This window comes from Ovis canadensis, chromosome 2 (genome assembly GCF_042477335.2).
Source record: "Ovis canadensis isolate MfBH-ARS-UI-01 breed Bighorn chromosome 2, ARS-UI_OviCan_v2, whole genome shotgun sequence".
Classification (NCBI taxonomy): Eukaryota; Metazoa; Chordata; class Mammalia; order Artiodactyla; family Bovidae; genus Ovis; species Ovis canadensis.
In genome coordinates this window covers 103,749,733-103,766,406 of record NC_091246.1, presented here as the reverse complement: position 1 = coordinate 103,766,406, position 16,674 = coordinate 103,749,733, and the positions used below count along the sequence as shown (strand labels likewise).

The 16,674-nt window shown below is 43.0% G+C and overlaps 1 protein-coding gene across 2 annotated transcripts in view; it reads left to right on the top strand.

Annotated features, from left to right (window-relative positions):
* INTS9 (integrator complex subunit 9) overlaps positions 1-16,674 on the top strand; it is a 144,164-nt gene that overhangs the window by 48,916 nt on the left and 78,574 nt on the right. For both annotated transcript variants that reach the window (XM_069576706.1, XM_069576707.1), the window contains exons 3-6: positions 6,074-6,134; positions 9,239-9,301; positions 13,707-13,846; positions 15,933-16,019. In XM_069576706.1, coding sequence (XP_069432807.1) covers positions 6,074-6,134; positions 9,239-9,301; positions 13,707-13,846; positions 15,933-16,019 — 351 coding nt within the window. The remainder of the gene's footprint in view (positions 1-6,073; positions 6,135-9,238; positions 9,302-13,706; positions 13,847-15,932; positions 16,020-16,674) is intronic.

Sequence of the window (16,674 nt, the reverse complement as noted above, 5' to 3'; positions counted from 1 at the left end):
CATGAATCGCAGCACGCCAGGCCTCCCTGTCCATCACCAACTCCCGAAGTTCACTCAGACTCAAGTCCATCGAGTCAGTGATGCCATCCAGCCATCTCATCCTCGGTCGTCCCCTTCTCCTCCTGCCCCCAATCCCTCCCAGCATCAGAGTCTTTTCCAATGAGTCAAGTCTTCGCATGAGGTGGCCAAAGTACTGGAGTTTCAGCTTTAGCATCATTCCTTCCAAAGAAATCCCAGGGCTGATCTCCTTCAGAATGGACTGGTTGGATCTCCTTGCAGTCCAAGGGACTTTCATGAGTCTTCTCCAACACCACATTTCAAAAGCATCAATTCTTCGGCACTTGACCATCTTCACAGTCCAACTTCTCACATCCATACATGACTACTGGAAAAACCATAGCCTTGACTAGACAGACCTTAGTCGGCAAAGTAATGTCTCTGCTTTTGAATATGCTATCTAGGTTGGTCATAACTTTTCTTCCAAGGGGTAAGTGTCCTTTAATTTCATGGCTGCAATCACCATCTGCAGTGATTTTGTAGCCCCCAAAAATAAAGTCTGACACTGTTTCCCCTGTTTCCCCATCTATCTGCCATGAAGTGATGGGACCAGATGCCATGATCTTAGCTTTCTGAATGTTGAGCTTTAAGCCAACTTTTTCACTCTCCTCTTTCTTTCACTTTCATCAAGAGGCTTTTTAGTTCCTCTTCACTTTCTGCCATAAGGGTAGTATCATCTGCATATCAGAGGTTATTGATATTTCTCCCAGCAATCTTGATTCCAGCTTGTGTTTCTTCCAGCCCAGCGTTTCTCATGATGTACTCTGCATAGAAGTTAAATAAGCAGGGTGACAATATACAGCCTTGGCGTACTCCTTTTCCTATTTGGAACCAGTCTGTTGTTCCATGTCCAGTTCTGACTGTTGCTTCCTGACCTGTGTACAGATTTCTCAAGAGGCAGGTCAGGTGGTCTGGTATTTCCATCTCTTGAAGAATTTTCCACAGTTTATTGTGATCCACACAGTCAAAGGCTTTGGCATAGTCAATAAAGCAGAAATAGATGTTTTTCTGGAACTCTCTTGCTTTTTCCATGATCCAGCGGATGCTGGCAATTTGATCTCTAGTTCCTCTGCCTTTTCTAAAACCAGCTTGAACATCAGGGACTTCACGGTTCACGTATTGCTGAAGCCTGGCTTGGAGAATTTTGAGCATTACTTTACTAACGTGTGAGATGAGTGCAATTGTGTGGTCGTTTGAGCATTCTTTGGCATTACCTTTCTTTGGGATTGGAATGTAAACTGACCTTTTCCAGTCGTGTGGCCACTGCTGAGTTTTCCAAATTTGCTGGCATAGTGAGTGCAGCACTTTCACAGCACCATCTTTCAGGATTTGAAATAGCTCAAGTGGAATTCCATCACCTCCACTAGCTTTATTCATAGTGATGCTTGCTAAGGCCCACTTGACTTCACATTCCAGGATGTCTGGCTCTAGGTGAGTGATCATACCATCATGATTATCTGGGTCGTGAAGATCTTTTTTGTACAGTTCCTCTGTGTATTCTTGCCACCTCTTCTTAACATCTTCTGCTTCTATTAGGTCCATACCATTTCTGTCCTTTATCGAGTCCATCGTTGCATGAAATGTTCCCTTGGTATCTCTAATTGTCTTGAAGAGATCTCTAGTCTTTCCCATTCTGTTGTTTTCCTCTATTTCTTTGCATTGATCGCTGAGGAAGGCTTTCTTTTCTCTCCTTGCTATTCTTTGGAACTCTGCATTTAGATGCTTTTATATCTTTCCTTTTCTCCTTTGCTTTTCGCTTCTCTTCTTTTCACAGCTATTTGTAAGGCCTCCACAGACAGCCATTTTGCTTTTTTGCATTTCTTTTCCATGGGGATGGTCTTGATCCCTGTCTCCTGTACAATGTCATGAACCTCATTCCATAGTTCATCATGACTCTATCTATCAGATCTAGGCTCTTAAATCTATTTCTACTTCCACTGTATAATCATAGGGGATTTGCTTTAGGTCATACCTGAATGGTCTAGCGGTTTTCCCTACTTTCTTCAATTTAAGTCTAAATTTGGCAATAAGGAGTTCATGATCTGAGCCACAGTCAGCTCCTGGTCTTGCTTTTGCTGACTGTATAGAGCTTTTCCATCTTTGGCTGCAAAGAATATAGTCAATGTGATTTCGGTGTTGACCATCTGGTGATGTCCATGTGTAGAGTCTTCTCTTGTGTCTTGTGAGGAGGGTGTTTGCTATGAGCAGTGCATTTTCTTGGCAAAACTCTATTAGTCATTGCCCTGCTTCATTCCGTATTCCAAGGCCAAAGTTGCCTGTTACTCCAATTGTTTCTTGACTTCCTACTTTTGCATTCCAGTCTGCTATAATGTAAAGGACATCTTTTTTGTGTGTTAGTTCTAAAAGGTCTTGTAGATCTTCATAGAACCGTTCAACTTCAGCTTCTTCAGCGTTACTGGTTGGGGCATAGACTTTGATTACCATGATATTAAATCGTTTGCCTTGGAAACGAACAGAGATCATTCCGTCGTGTTTGAGATTGCATCCAAGTACTGCATTTCGGACTCTTCTGTTGACCATGATGGCTACTCCATTTCTTCTGAGGGATTCCTGCCCACAGTAGTAGATATAATGGTCATCTGAGTTAAGTTCACCCATTCCAGTCCATTTTAGTTCACTGATTCCTAGAATGTTGACGTTCACTCTTGCCATCTCTTGTTTGACCACTTCCAATTTGCCTTGATTCATGGACCTGACATTCCAGGTTCCTATGCAATATTGCTCTTTACAGCATCCAACCTTGCCTTTATCACCAGTCACATCCACAGCTGGGTATTGTTTTTGCTTTGGCTCCATCCCTTCATTCTTTCTGGGCTTATTTCTCCACTGATCTCCAGGAGCATATTGGGCACCTACTGATCTGGGGAGTTCCTCTTTCAGTATCCTATCATTTTGCCTTTTCATACTGTTCATGGGGTTCTCAAGGCAAGAATACTGAAGTGGTTTGCCATTCCCTTCTCCAGTGGACCATATTCTGTCAGACCTCTCCACCATGACCCGCCCTTCTTGGGTTGCCCTGCGGGCATGGCTTAGTTTCATTGAGTTAGACAAGGGTGTGGTCCTAGTGTGATTAGATTGACTAGTTTTCTGTGAGTATGGTTTTAGTGTGTCTGCCCTCTGATGCCCTCTTGCAACACCTACCATCTTACTTAGGTTTCTCTTACCGTGGGCATGGGGTATCTCTTCACAGCTGCTCTAGCATAGTGCAGCCACTGCTCCTTACCTTGGATGAGGGGTGTCTCCTCACCACTGCCCTTCCTGACCTTCAATGTGGGATAGCTCCTCTAGGCCCTCTTGCGCCCGTGCAGCCACCGCTCCTTGGACTTGGGGTTGCTCCTCCTGGCCGCCACCCCTGGCCTTGGGCGCAGGGTAGCTTCTCTCGGCCGTTCCTGCGCGGTCGCAGCCTGGCACTCTCGGCCACAGCCCCTGAGCTCGGACGTGGGTTAACTCCTCTTGACCGCCGCCCTTTGGTCATGGGGTCTTCTCGGCTTCTGCCCCTGACCTCGGACGTGGGGTAGCTCCTCTCAGCCGTGCTTAGTGCACCGGTCGCAGCCGCCTGCGCTTATCTGTAACCATTATTTTTCTAATATCATTACCTCCCATATTTCTTTAATGTAGATTTCTGTGAAGAGACTTGTTTCCTTGTTCAAAAAACTTACAGGGTGAAATTCTGTAATCATTAAGAACAAAGTAGTACATTTCTTCCTCTTTGATAGCTTAACATTTACTAGCTCTTCATAGTTTAGTCATTAATCTAATTGGACCTATAAACAGGATATTTGCATCTCTATAGTCAGCATACATTTGCCACCTGGGACTACATTTCTGTGGCCCTTTATCTTTGGCACTATTGTTACAATATGGTCAGGCTCTTTGAGCATTCAGTCCCATCTACAGACAATTTCTCAAATCCAAAATAACTCCAGATATTTCATAGAAGTGTTTGATGTTATAAACAATGTTTAGCAACAGTAATTCCTAAAATTTTTACTTTTTAAAAAATTATTTTTTAATAAGCAGTAAATGGGTTTTCCTAGTGGCTCACACAGTAAAAAATCTGCCTGAAGTGCAGGAGACACCAGTTTGATCCCTGGGTGAGGAAGATCCCCTGGAGAAGGAAATGGCAACCCACTCCAATATTCCTGCCTGGGAAATCCCATGGACAGAGGAGCCTGGCGGGCTGCGGTCCATGGGAACTCAAAGAGTCAGGTGCGACTGAGCACAGCACAGCATACCATTTCTAATCACTTGTTGAGGACAAAACTAATTGAATCAATCATCTGTAATTTGAAGGCTGAGTTGTGTGTGTCCAGTAGGGAACAAACAGGATACAAGTCCTCTGATCCAGTTCTCTTTGTAAAGGGAAATGGACATTTATAACCTTTTTGTGAAGAGTCCACGTGCATGAAATGAGAACAGTTATTGAGACTGGCCTATCATTATGCTTTTATTAGAATGCTTGGTTTTTTAATCTGATCTCATAGTAAATATTTTTAAGAAGTCTCTAAGTGAAGGTACACATGTGAGTATGAAATGAAATGGAAATTCAACATCTAATGGTTAGAGTATTTTTCTGAGAAAACTCCAAGCATTTTTTTTAATATAAATTTATTTATTTTACTTTACAATATTATATTGGTTTTGCCATATCCAAGCATTTTTTTAAAAAGTTTTTCAGATATAATTTATGCCAGCCAAATTTGATTCTCCTAGTAGTAATTTTCATTCTCAAGAATGAAATTCAGAATTCTCACTTTTTGACTAATAAAGGCAAAGTGTAAACAGAGAATCTAGGCAAAGGGTATGTGGGACTTCATTGTACTTATATTCTTAACAGCTTTTCTGTGAACTAGGAATTATGTCAAATTCTCACCTTTTTTGCTAAAATCAGATGCATATATAATTCAGGTTCTTAATCTTTCCTGGAAGATTGACAGATATTTCACATTATTTGTTTCAATTTGACTTTGGTACCTAGCCCCTAATTACAAAGTCAGAATTTGATAAAAATCAGTTTAGCAAGAGCATAAAGTACTATACATTAATTTGGTTTCGGGTTATAGAGTCTTTTAGTCCCACGCCCATCCTTTGCCCTTTATTTTTAAATTTAACTTTGTGTTGAAGTGCTAAAATCCTTTTGCAGTCTACCTTGTACTTCTGATGTGTTTTCTTCACATATCACCCTGGTCATTAAGGTTTTCTTTTTACCAACATTTTTTTTCTCCCAAGGTATTTGCATTTTCAGCCTCCAGTGTAATTCTTCTGGTCAGCTCGTAGCACTCAGTTAAATTCTGAGCTTTCCAAAGTGAATGATTTCTGGTTCAGATTTTTTTGATATAACATATATGTGAAATTAACCTCACCTTCTAGAAGTTACTCACTGAGATACGGTGTCATTTTATAACACTGAGAAAAGCTAGCTTCATTTGCCAAAATTGGAACCTCAAGGTACAGGTAACATCAAGGCACAGGTAACAAGTGACTAATTCATTTAAGCAACGAATACAGAGGTGACTTTGAGCCGAATTCCAATTTTTATTTGTGGTAAATTCTGGTTGGTAGGCAGCTTAAGTGTTCTTGACAGACACCTGACCTCTCTGAACCTATTTTGTCCTCCGCAATATGAGGGTCCCATTCAGCCTTCCCCTTAGGCCTGTTGTCAAATGCAAGCAAGGTGAAGTCAGGGCCAGGGACTGCAAAACTATACAACACTGGCGTGTCTCATCTTTTTTTTTTTTCTCTTTATTATTCTGCCTAGCATTCTGTTAATTTTCCCAGTCGAGGGCAGAACTCTTTCACTTGTTAACGTTCCATTGCCACGTAATTCTTAAGCTTGATACCACTTGGTTACTTTTCACCTTTCTGATTATTATTTTGGGTGAGCCTTGCTGCCACTCCTTTCAAACTGTTTTTCATTTTGTGGAGCCGGTATAGTCACCATGAAATCACTGAGGATTATAATCTATTTAGGATAATTTAATCTTTTGTTTTGCAGTCCCAGACTGTCCAATCTTCCTGGCTGGTCCCTAAAGGATGGAAACGCTTTCTTGGACAAGGTAATGATAAGCTGAAGTGTATCTACACCCACTGGAAAGCCATCTTGTCGTTCTGGAGTCACCCAACAGTAATGTGACTAATGGGCCCTTTGTCTTCTCCCTAAAAACTCCTGTGACCCATGTAGAGTCTTCAGTACTTGGTAATTACTGTTTTTAAGAGCTTTTTAAGGAGTCTCGGTGTTCAGACACAGATCCAGTTTTCACATGTGTAAAATCTAGGGACTTCAGCTGAAAATACATTTTATCACCCCGAAAAGAAAACTATTATTTCTAGAATTGTGATGAGTGTTTCAGTGGCATTGCTTGTTAGAGAATTCCATCCAGCTCATTTCGTTTTGAGGCTGTACTGACTTCCTGTAAGGAGTGAACTTTTTTTAAAAATAACTTTAAAGCCCACCAAACACGATTGAGTTTTAAACCACTCTTCCAGGGGCCAGGTCACAAAGGGCGTTGTCAAAACTGTGGGTTTTCTTCTTTGGGTAATGAAGGGCCACAGAGGGTTGCAGCAGGCAGGGTCATCGTCTGCTCAGACCACTTTGACTGCAGAGTGGAGAATAGACTGAGGAGCCAAGTGTTTCACTTCTAGGCCACGTGCTCTGGGGGCATGAGAGGGAAACACATGTTCAGGTAAACGTGAACAAAGGGCCTTCCAGGCTATGATCTATGATCGTGGTAGCCTGACATGGACACTCTTATAATTTGTGAAAAAAGATCATGGTTCTTTTAACAGGAATCTAGGAATTTAGAGTTCTCTTAATGACTTTAATCACTAACTAGGCCTAAAGTGAATGACTCAAATTCCTTTTTGTTTTTTCAAGGCTGTTAAATTTTTGCCATTAGATTGTCTTCATGGTATGTCCTTCCTCAAATCAATTTTTAGGCATTTAAGTTCCATATGAGAGACCAGAGATCCCAAACAAAAGTTAAAATTTATGTAGCCAAATTTTCTTCTGAAAAAAATGAGAGATAAAGGAAGATTAGACACTGTAAAGCTTATCCACACCATTCTTAGACCTCCATGTCATTCTTCCTCTCCCCAGTTTCATAATTAAAAGACTGACTATGAGGATCCTTAAAATGATTCATCTGAATAAGGCATTTCCTTCTCCTAATAGATATTGTGAAATAAAGAGGAGCTCTTTTTACAGAATTAATTCCTGTACCTGCCCCCTCACCCCAGCTTCAAGTGCAAGCCAGATGCATGACTTGAAATCAGATTTCCCTCATAGCCTAACTATAAAATTAGGTGACATTCAAGAACCTGTGCACCTGATGAAATTTCAGCCTGTCTCCTGCTGGCTGTAAATCATTGTTCCCAGAGAAAGGCTCAGAAGCATCCCATTACCCATGCATTCTGAGCAAGATGACTCGCATGTGTCTGTGGGAGCATTTCATTAGGAGGGAGTGGTGAATAAAATACAGTGACATTGTAAGTGCTCAGAATGGCAAATTCGCTGCTCCAGGCCAGGAAAGATGAGCACCTCAGAGGAGGATCTGTCACACGAGGTACAGACCCCGCACCCTGGTACATGGCAGGGCATGGGGAATGTGGGGAAGATTACACAGCCGATGAAAGGCAGGGCAGTGCTTTGCAATTTCCCATGATTTGTCTTTAATTGTTTTTAATCTCATCCCAAGGGAGTTGGGGGGTCTTCCTCCATTAACTGCAATCGCTCATTTGTGTTTCACTGGCAGGTATATTGTGATTACAAATAGTTTCAGTCTCTTTTTGGCTCAGCATTTCACTGGTTAAATGGCAGTCATATAAGGAGAGGGACCGGAGTTTACAGTGGAAGGCAAGAGCACGAAAAGGTTCTCTAAGCTTCTGATAGGAGGCTTGTAAAATTCAAAAGGAGGAGAGCAGACAGTTAAGGCCATATTTTCAGGTAAAGATTGAGAGTAAAATCATTCCAACTCCAATGTATAAGTAGAGATATATGAATATACAGAAATTTATCTTCAGTGACTAATGAAAACACAGTGGAACACAATTCCAACTGTATTTTTCCCTTTCTGGGAACAACAGTCAGCCAGATTTCTATCTTGTACTAGTTTCATTATAGAGTCATAGACCGCTCCTGCGTAGATCTCAGTACAGTGTCAGCACGAGAAAACAGCACCTCTGGTGGCCTCCTGGGGGCCGACTCCAGTCTCTTCGGTGTCCTCTGTCATAATTCCAGCTGCTGGCGTTTGTATGGCTTTGCCTGACAGTTTTTTCCTGAAGCCACCCTAGATGCAGCAATTGCTGTATAAATATCCCAGGTCCCTTGCCTCTGGGTGGAATCACTCCTGGGTGTACGTTTGAGACCATTTCTCAGAGTCTCCCTGTTGCCCACGGTGGAATGTGGCTGTGTGACACAGCTATTATCGGCCAGCTTCTTTGCCCCTTATCACTGCCCTTCCTCCTGCTATTTTTTTTTAGCACCTCTCTTATAAGCTTTCACACACTCTTTTCTCAAGGTCTATTTGTGAGAGAATTTGAAGTAAGACAGGCCTATTAAATGCTGTAGGTCATGGCCGTGTGGGGAGCTGCAGTATATAAATATACCATTTTCTTTTGAATGGTGGTGGGGGTGGGGGGTGTTTTAATCCCTATCCTGTATTCTTCATCTCCTTCCTTAGTTGCCCCTCAAACCTTGGTAGGAGGAGAAAAGGGTTCCAGTTCATTTATCTGCACTCTGGACTCCCAGTCTAATTGCAGAACAGAATCAGTAGGCATGCTTGTCATGGATACAGGTAGGTAAAACCCAGGAGTCTACTTCCATCGCTGTTCCAGACCATCTGATATTGCTGGTGTAGTCCATGTAACTATTATTTGGAAAGCTCTGGGTCAGAGTTGTGGAAGCAGCATGTGGCCACACGTTGCTTCCTTGAAGAAGCATCATGAAATGTGCATGCACACCTGATTTTTTCAATACTGAATAAAATATTCAGCTGCCCTGAGCTTGAATAAGAACCAGTTGACCTAAATAACCTTCCCACTTTCCTCCAACTCCAGCCTTCTGCAACACTTCATAGCGAGTTTGGTTTGGGGATGGAATTTCTTTGGCACTGTGTTTATTGACCATCTTTTCCTAGAATGTTTTTTCTTTCATGTCTTTTAGGAGCTAAAGGAGTGCTCAGGTCATGTATTTGTGGATTCTGTACCCGAGTTCTGCCTACCAGAGGTAAGAGTGAAGTGAATCTTATTGTAGGAACAAAACATTTCTCATCATCTCTCAAAGTGAAGACAAGAAATAATTTTAAGGGGCTGAACTTCTTATTTTGAAATCAAAATGAATCTTATCCTAGGCACTTTGTTATACAACTAAAATTCGATCATTTAGGAGCTTTTTGTATTGTCCATAAATTACTGAAGTCATTCTCTTCCTAGCTCTTTTTATAATCCCCAGTGACATTCACACCTGGGGCATAGTGTTGAGCAAGGTAAAGAATAACTTAAGTCTTTCAGTTTTGTAATTAGAGTCATCCCGTAGTATCTGAGGGGATGGGTTCTAGGAGCCCCCATGAGTACCAAAATCCGCAGATGCTCAAGCACGCGATATGATGGAGTACAGTGAATAGAGTCTGCCCTCTGAATCTACAGGTTTCACATCCAGGATTGCAGAGGGCCCATTGGATAATGCCTCTGTCTTAGGTTAGCCAGACTTTTTCTAGTCTTGGGTAATTGGGAATTGCTGTTATTCCGCTAGTACAGTAAACTGGAAAACTTCTTGCTGACTTAATAACACATGAAATATTGCTTGAAATTCACAGATTCTGAACTGAGTTACAGATATCTGTTGCTTACATATTATCATCACAATGAGACTTGTTATAAGTGTCTGAGTCCAGTTCCATTGTTCTAAAGGAAACGAAGATCAGTTTGCATTAGTCTTAAAGGAAACATCTCAACTGACAGGCCTAATCCCCAGAGTGGCCTGGGTGGAGTTCTCAGCACAAAGGAGAATTGTGGGGAGGCCAGTAGCCTGTCCAGGTTCCTGGGGAAATCACGGAGAAGCCACCATTCTGCTCTTTCCATGTGCCCTGGGGGTGTCAGTGCCTGTCAAACAGACTTTCACAGTTCAGCGCCAGAGAGAGAAGAAACTGGGTGTGCTGTGTCTCTTAGTTTTGTCCTTTCTTCCTGTCTCTCTTTCCACTTCTACAACTTCTGTTGATACCCTTTAGATAAACTTTCTCTCTATCTCTCTTTGAAGTATGTGAGGTGACCTTTTAGGACACCAGAGCAAAAGAGAACGAAGAAAAACAGAGAAAGACATGGTCATTGAAGTTGGCAGATAAGGGAGAGAGTTTGTGGTGAAGTAGTAGGAGCAAGGGTGAAGGAGACAGCAAAATCCTAAGCTCTCCCTAACTGCTGATGAAATTTTGTCATCTTTGTTGGTCACTTAGGAGCTGGTGGGCCAGTCCCCCATCTGTTCACAGATTCCTATTTCCAGGCGCTTTTATTTTTCAGTTTACTGCCTGTGGCGTTGACCGCTGCAACCTTCAGCTTGTGACCAACAGCGGAGGGTCCCTGGCTTGGGTTCTGGGGTCTTTCTGACTTACTCCATAGACTCCTGCTAAACTTTGAAATTAGACAGTCACCATTCCACAGTTCACTTTTGCCAAGCTAAAAGCAGCAATATTATATGTTGGATTCTAGAGCCATAGGGTTTTTGTTTTTTTACAACTTGCATCAGAATTTGTAGTTTATGACATGTTAGGAAAAGTTGCTTAGTTGTGTCCAACTCTTTGCGACCCTATGGACTATACAATCCATGGAATTCTCTGGGCCAGAATACTGGACTGGGTAGCCTTTCCCTTCTCCAGGAGATCTTCCCAACCCAGGAATTGAACCCAGGTCTCCTGCATTGCAGGTGGATTCTTTACCAGCTAAGCCACCAGGGAAGCCCAGGAACACTAGAGTAGGTAGCCTATCCCTTCTCTAGTGAGTCTTCCCAACCCAGGAATCTTAACCAGGGTCTCCTGCATTGCAGGCAGATTCTTTACCATCTGAGCTACCAGGGCAGCCCATGACAAATTAGTAGTACTTACTGTTTTAAGGGGAACCAGGGCATTGTACGATCAGGAGAAAATAGAGTCTTGGAGTCAGGAGAGAGGGACTTCCTACACAGTCCAGCCTTGGCTGACTTGTGGCTAAGCCATACAGAACTAGAGTTCTAGTCTTCATGGAATTTACAATCTAGTGCAGCTACTTTAAACATTTTTGTATTCCCCCAAAGTCTATACCACAGACTGTGCATAAAGTCTAGGATAGTACAGTAAGCAACCAATAAATTATGATTGTTTTGATCCAATTCGTGGTCTGTAGAACCCAAGTGTCTGTATAGGGCTTCCCAGGTCGCGCAGGGGTAAAGAATCTGCCTGCCAGTGCAAGAGATGCAAGAGACATGAGTTCTATCCCTGGGTCAGGAAGATCCCCTGGAGGAGGAGGAAATGGCAACCCACTCCAGTATTCTTGCCTGGGAAATCCCATGGACAGAGGAGCCTGGCCGGCAATAGTCCATGGGGTCACACATCTGAGCACACACGTACACACAGACACACAGAACCAAAGTGTCTATATGCAAGAAGTTTAAAAATAGTCTTTTTGGGATATCATTGAGTGAAAGTAAATATACATAGTTTGGATGTTAAATTTATTTCTCAGAAAATTGTTTATGTAGGCAGTCTTTGATATATATACAGGCAATATGTGTGTGTGTGTGTGTGTGTGTGTGTACACATTTGTCCTTCAGCTGTCCTCACCAGACTCATCATTCTAGACTCTGTGGGCTGATTCTTACATCCTTAAAGAGAAATTTCAAATAGCCCTACCCAGTTTCTGTAGAGGTAGAAGGAAGGGAGGGAAGTTTTTGGCCTTTACTGTTGCTTCATCTCTCCTTCCCTGTTTTCTTCATACCTGTCACTCTGCTACCCTGTCTTAACCTTCTCATTTGTTTAAAAATGGTTCTGGAGAGGAGGTGAGAAATAGGACCAGTAGACCTCCCTTCATTAATGTGAGGATATAGTCTTGGAAGTGCAGTACACAACATGGAGTTAAGTTGTGGTCCTTAGACATTATATTCACACAGAGTGCCATGGCCTTGGCAGTGAGTAGCTTTTGACTCTAATCTCCTTTCTGTCCTAAGGAGCTGAAGCTGATTATGCCTTGGTGGCTTTATTAAATCAATTTACTTTACACATAAAGTCAGTCAACCAGAAAATACCCACAGCTGAAATGCTGCGCTATCTCTGTCATTTGCAGAGATGGTGCAGACATCTTTGTTACTTCTGCTCTGTGAGGGACACAGTAGTTCTGTGCCCCAGTCTCCTAACAAAAACAAGAAAGAGTTACCCCATGCTGTCTGTACTGCCTCGTGCAGTTTCTGTGGGATAAGTTCCATGAGGGAGAGCTCAGAGACTGAGGAGATGTCTCTGAACCAGAGCAGCTAGCTTCTCACAATGGCGCCTCCACAGAGGGCGCTGCTTCTCGTGATGTGTTTCTCCAACAACGCACTGAGGCCTGTTCTGTCCTGGCTGCCACAGCCTGAAGGGGACAGAGATGAGTCCCATGGGATTTTTGATCTCAGAGACGTTCCAGTTTGGGGAGACAAGGGGATACTTTGAGGTGCCCACCATAGTAAAGAATAGTAACTGCTTTAAGAGGGATATTCACAAAGTGCCTTGGCAGTTCTTAGGAAGAAGTGCTTTCTTTCATCTGGGCAAATCAGGAAGGCTTAGCGGAAGAAGAGAACTGAGCCTTAAAAAGCAGGTAGGGGAACTTCCCTGGTGGTCCAGTGGCTGAGAATCTACATTCCTAATACCTGGGTTCCTGGTTCAATCCCTGGTCAAGGGACTAGATCTTGTGTGCTGCAGTTAAGACCCAGCACAACCAAATGAATAAGTAAATATTAAAAAAAAAAAGAAGAAGAAACAATTGACCCTCCCAAAAAAATACTTCATAATTTTTTTAAAGGCAGGTAGGGCTTAAATTTATGTAAAAATCGTTCCCTTCTACTAAAAGTTTTCGTAAAATTTAAGCGTTATTCCTCACCTGTCTTTTTCCCTGTTCACATGATATTACTAGTGGAGTAAAGGGTAGACTGAGGGTTGTGATTAGGGTAGAATACAAGAGTATAACCTCCTTATATGACTCTGCCACTACATTTGTTGGAGGGGTTCTCTATCCAGCACTAGTGGTCAAAAGTTACCTCGAAAAAAAATAGTTGTCTGCCACAGTGGACTTCTAAAGGGCTGCTTCCTGTGTGGTACTCCCTCACAGCTGCTTCCTGTCACCCGGCTCCACCTGGCAGGCAGCAGCGGCCAAAAGGTCTCGTTGTCATTTATCCTCATACGTCTGCCTCTCAGAACCCTGTTTTAGTAAAATGAGCAGCCGTCCTGTCCTGCTGCTCCACGTCAGCACTAGGGAATATCCCCATATGACAGACCGGAACCGTTACAGGAACGGCATCGTTATTCGGTAGCACCACAGCCGCTCCTCTGCCTTCTGACAGTGTCATTTTTCAGCCCCATGATGCTGATCTGTGTGCCGCGCACAGATACGTATCACCCCCTCCCCTTTTCTTTCAGACCGAGCTAATAGATCTGTCTACAGTGGATGTGATCCTCATCTCTAACTATCACTGCATGATGGCCCTGCCCTACATCACCGAGCACACCGGGTTCACGGGCACGGTCTACGCCACGGAGCCCACCGTTCAGATCGGCAGGTGAGGGCATTTCTTCTTGAGCTGTGAGTCAGTGGCTGGAGAACGCCTCCCTTCAGCAGTGACTGTCTGATAGAGTGTTGTGCGCAGGGGCACCGTTGTTTCCTCCTGAGCAGCTGACCCAGAGAAAGAAAATGAATAGACAACTCTGCTGATAAAACAAATGTCCGTTGGAGTTGCCTAGAGATGGATGCTGCAAATAGTGGTCGTTTAGTCTCAGAAAGACAGAAAGAGAGGGACAACTCTTCTGTGCAGACGACACTAATCAGGGGAGGTATCATTCAGTAGGTGCCACCAAGATGCAATGCAGAGGGCTTTGGGGGAGAGAGGAACACAGCACGTTTAAGAAAAAAAGAAAATTTACTACTTTGCTTTCAAAATTTCCGCCTCCCCCCGCCCGCCCCCCGCCGGCTTTTAGCACAGACTATAAACAGAGACAGCCTGCAGGATTTCCCTGGTGGTCCCGTGGTTAAGACTCCACACTTAAACACTGCAGAGGGCACAGGTTCAATCCCTGATCGGGTAACTAAGATCCCACATGCCAATAAAAGGAAAAAAGAGAGAGAGAGATGGCTGGTGGAAAACAGGATAAGAATTTAGATGAAGTTGTCTGTACTGTTGACAGAGTGAAACTCAAGACCCAATGAAATGAAAACCTCACAGTCTTTCTTTGACTCTGAGAATGCTGTGAGCCAGATGCCAGCCCCTCCCAAGTCTCTGTGGGACAGAAGATTGTTTCAAGTAACCATAGCATCGTTTAGTGAGAAAAAAAAGTTATGTGAAGAAAATTACCCCAGAACAGAAAGAATTGTGTTGAAGCAAACAACTAGTATGGTATGAGGTAAAACCACCAAGACCCAAACTACAGGATCTAAGTGCAATATAGATTCCTAGATTCTAGAGTCTGGCTGAAGTCCAGCAAGATGGAATTACCAGAAGTGAAACAAAATCTCTCTGTGTTTGTTTGTGTCAAATTTATCATCCTCAGTGTGTACAGAAAAACCGTAAAAGATCTGAGGGAAAGACATAATAGAAACGTAAAGGTGATGGCTCAGGTTCAGAGAGAGGAGAAACTGAAAGCATTAGATTGTCTGAGAAAGCTAAACCCTGAGGATGGACACGGCAGAACGTTCTCCTGAAAGCTACAGCCACAACAGTCACGAGCCTGAATCCCAGATCTTCGCATGCCGGAACAGGTGCTGCTTGCTTGAGATGAAAGACAGTGATGGTGTTAGGAATAAGAAAATAAACGGAAACAAAATGAAGTTTTCCAGCATTCAAAATGCTGATAAATTGATGGCTTGCCACGCCTCTATGTTTATTGGGAGAGGATTTAAGTCAATATGGAACATCTGTACTGCATTATATGGGGGAGTCGAGATGTGAAAAGTCTGTGTCTAGCTTTCTGCTCATCCAGGGTCCTCTCAGCGCTCTGTTCCATGGCTTCCCCAGAGCATGAGATCTTTGACCAGCTGAGTGAGGCATCTCTCAGGTTCCCTCGGGGGGAGTCTGTGGAAATCCAGCTTGCAGTCGCATAGCCTGTCCTTTGGCAGGTCCTGCAGTTAGAGCTTAGGATTAGTTCTTAAGAGTGTTCTTGCATGTGGAATTTTGTTCATTCCTAAAACATATATGAAGAAAATTTGTTTCACCAGTTTAAAAATGTCCGTTTAATGTTGTCATCAAGAAACAATCCTTCCCCTCCCTCTGCCACGACCAATCAGATGCTTCATGCTTGTTTAGCTTTTTCTCCTGTTGTGATTTTAGTTACTTAAATAAAAACAGAGATCTTAAGAGTGAGAGTAAAACCATAGGTTTAAATATTTCAGCCTTTCGAGATAACCAACACCCCAGGCTTATTTTAAAGGTGAATTAAATCATTTATATTCTGAATTTTTAACATGGAAGTTAAAGACAGAGGCTAAGTTTTTGTTCAGCTTTATATGAAATGATGCCCACATTTATATGAAACAGGAAGAAAGATGATTGGGGAGGAGCAGGCAAACAAGCCCATTTCTCTTGACTGTGTTAGAGTGCCGTGTTTTTCTGACTTTCTTTTTGAGTGTTCATCACTTTCCTTGTTTCAACTCAGGCTTCTCATGGAAGAGCTGGTGAACTTCATTGAACGAGTGCCCAAGGCTCAGTCTGCCTCCTTGTGGAAGAACAAGGATATTCAGCGGTGAGCAGTGGGCGGTCTACTCCCCTTGACAGCTGTGGAGGGCAGGGGAAGGGCTTAGCAAAGCAGTCTCAAGTGTTTTCTCGTTTTCTGCTTAGCTTATACCATTAGAACTAAGATTCTCTTTTCCCTATGTTTGATTCAACCAATGTATTTTGAGAGGCAGCCATGCCATATGCAAGGTAGTATGCTAGGTTTGGGTGTTCTGTAAACAGTTGGCTGTCTCTTTGAGGTGCAGAGGGGTTAATGGGAAGTCAGACAATGAAACACGTACATTACAGTCTTGGGTGGCACGTATTGTAACAGATGCTTGGTCACAAGGCTATAGGCACTCCAAAAATGAACATGTTTCTTTGCTTAGGGAACTGAGGAGGGGCATTCCTTAGGAGATGACAATTAAGGAACATCTCAGAGAAAGAAAAGGACTTCTCCTGATAGAAAAGGTCATAAAGTGGGGTCCAGACAAAGCATCGTAGGATACAGCAGTCTGCAGCCTTTTTGGCACCAGGGACCCATTTTATAGAAGACAGGTTTTCCATGGACTGGGGCGGGGGATGGTTTGGGGATGGTCCAAGTGCATTACATTTATTGTGCACTTTACTTCCGTTATTACATCAACTCCACCTCAGATCATTAGGCATTAGATCCCAGAGGTTGG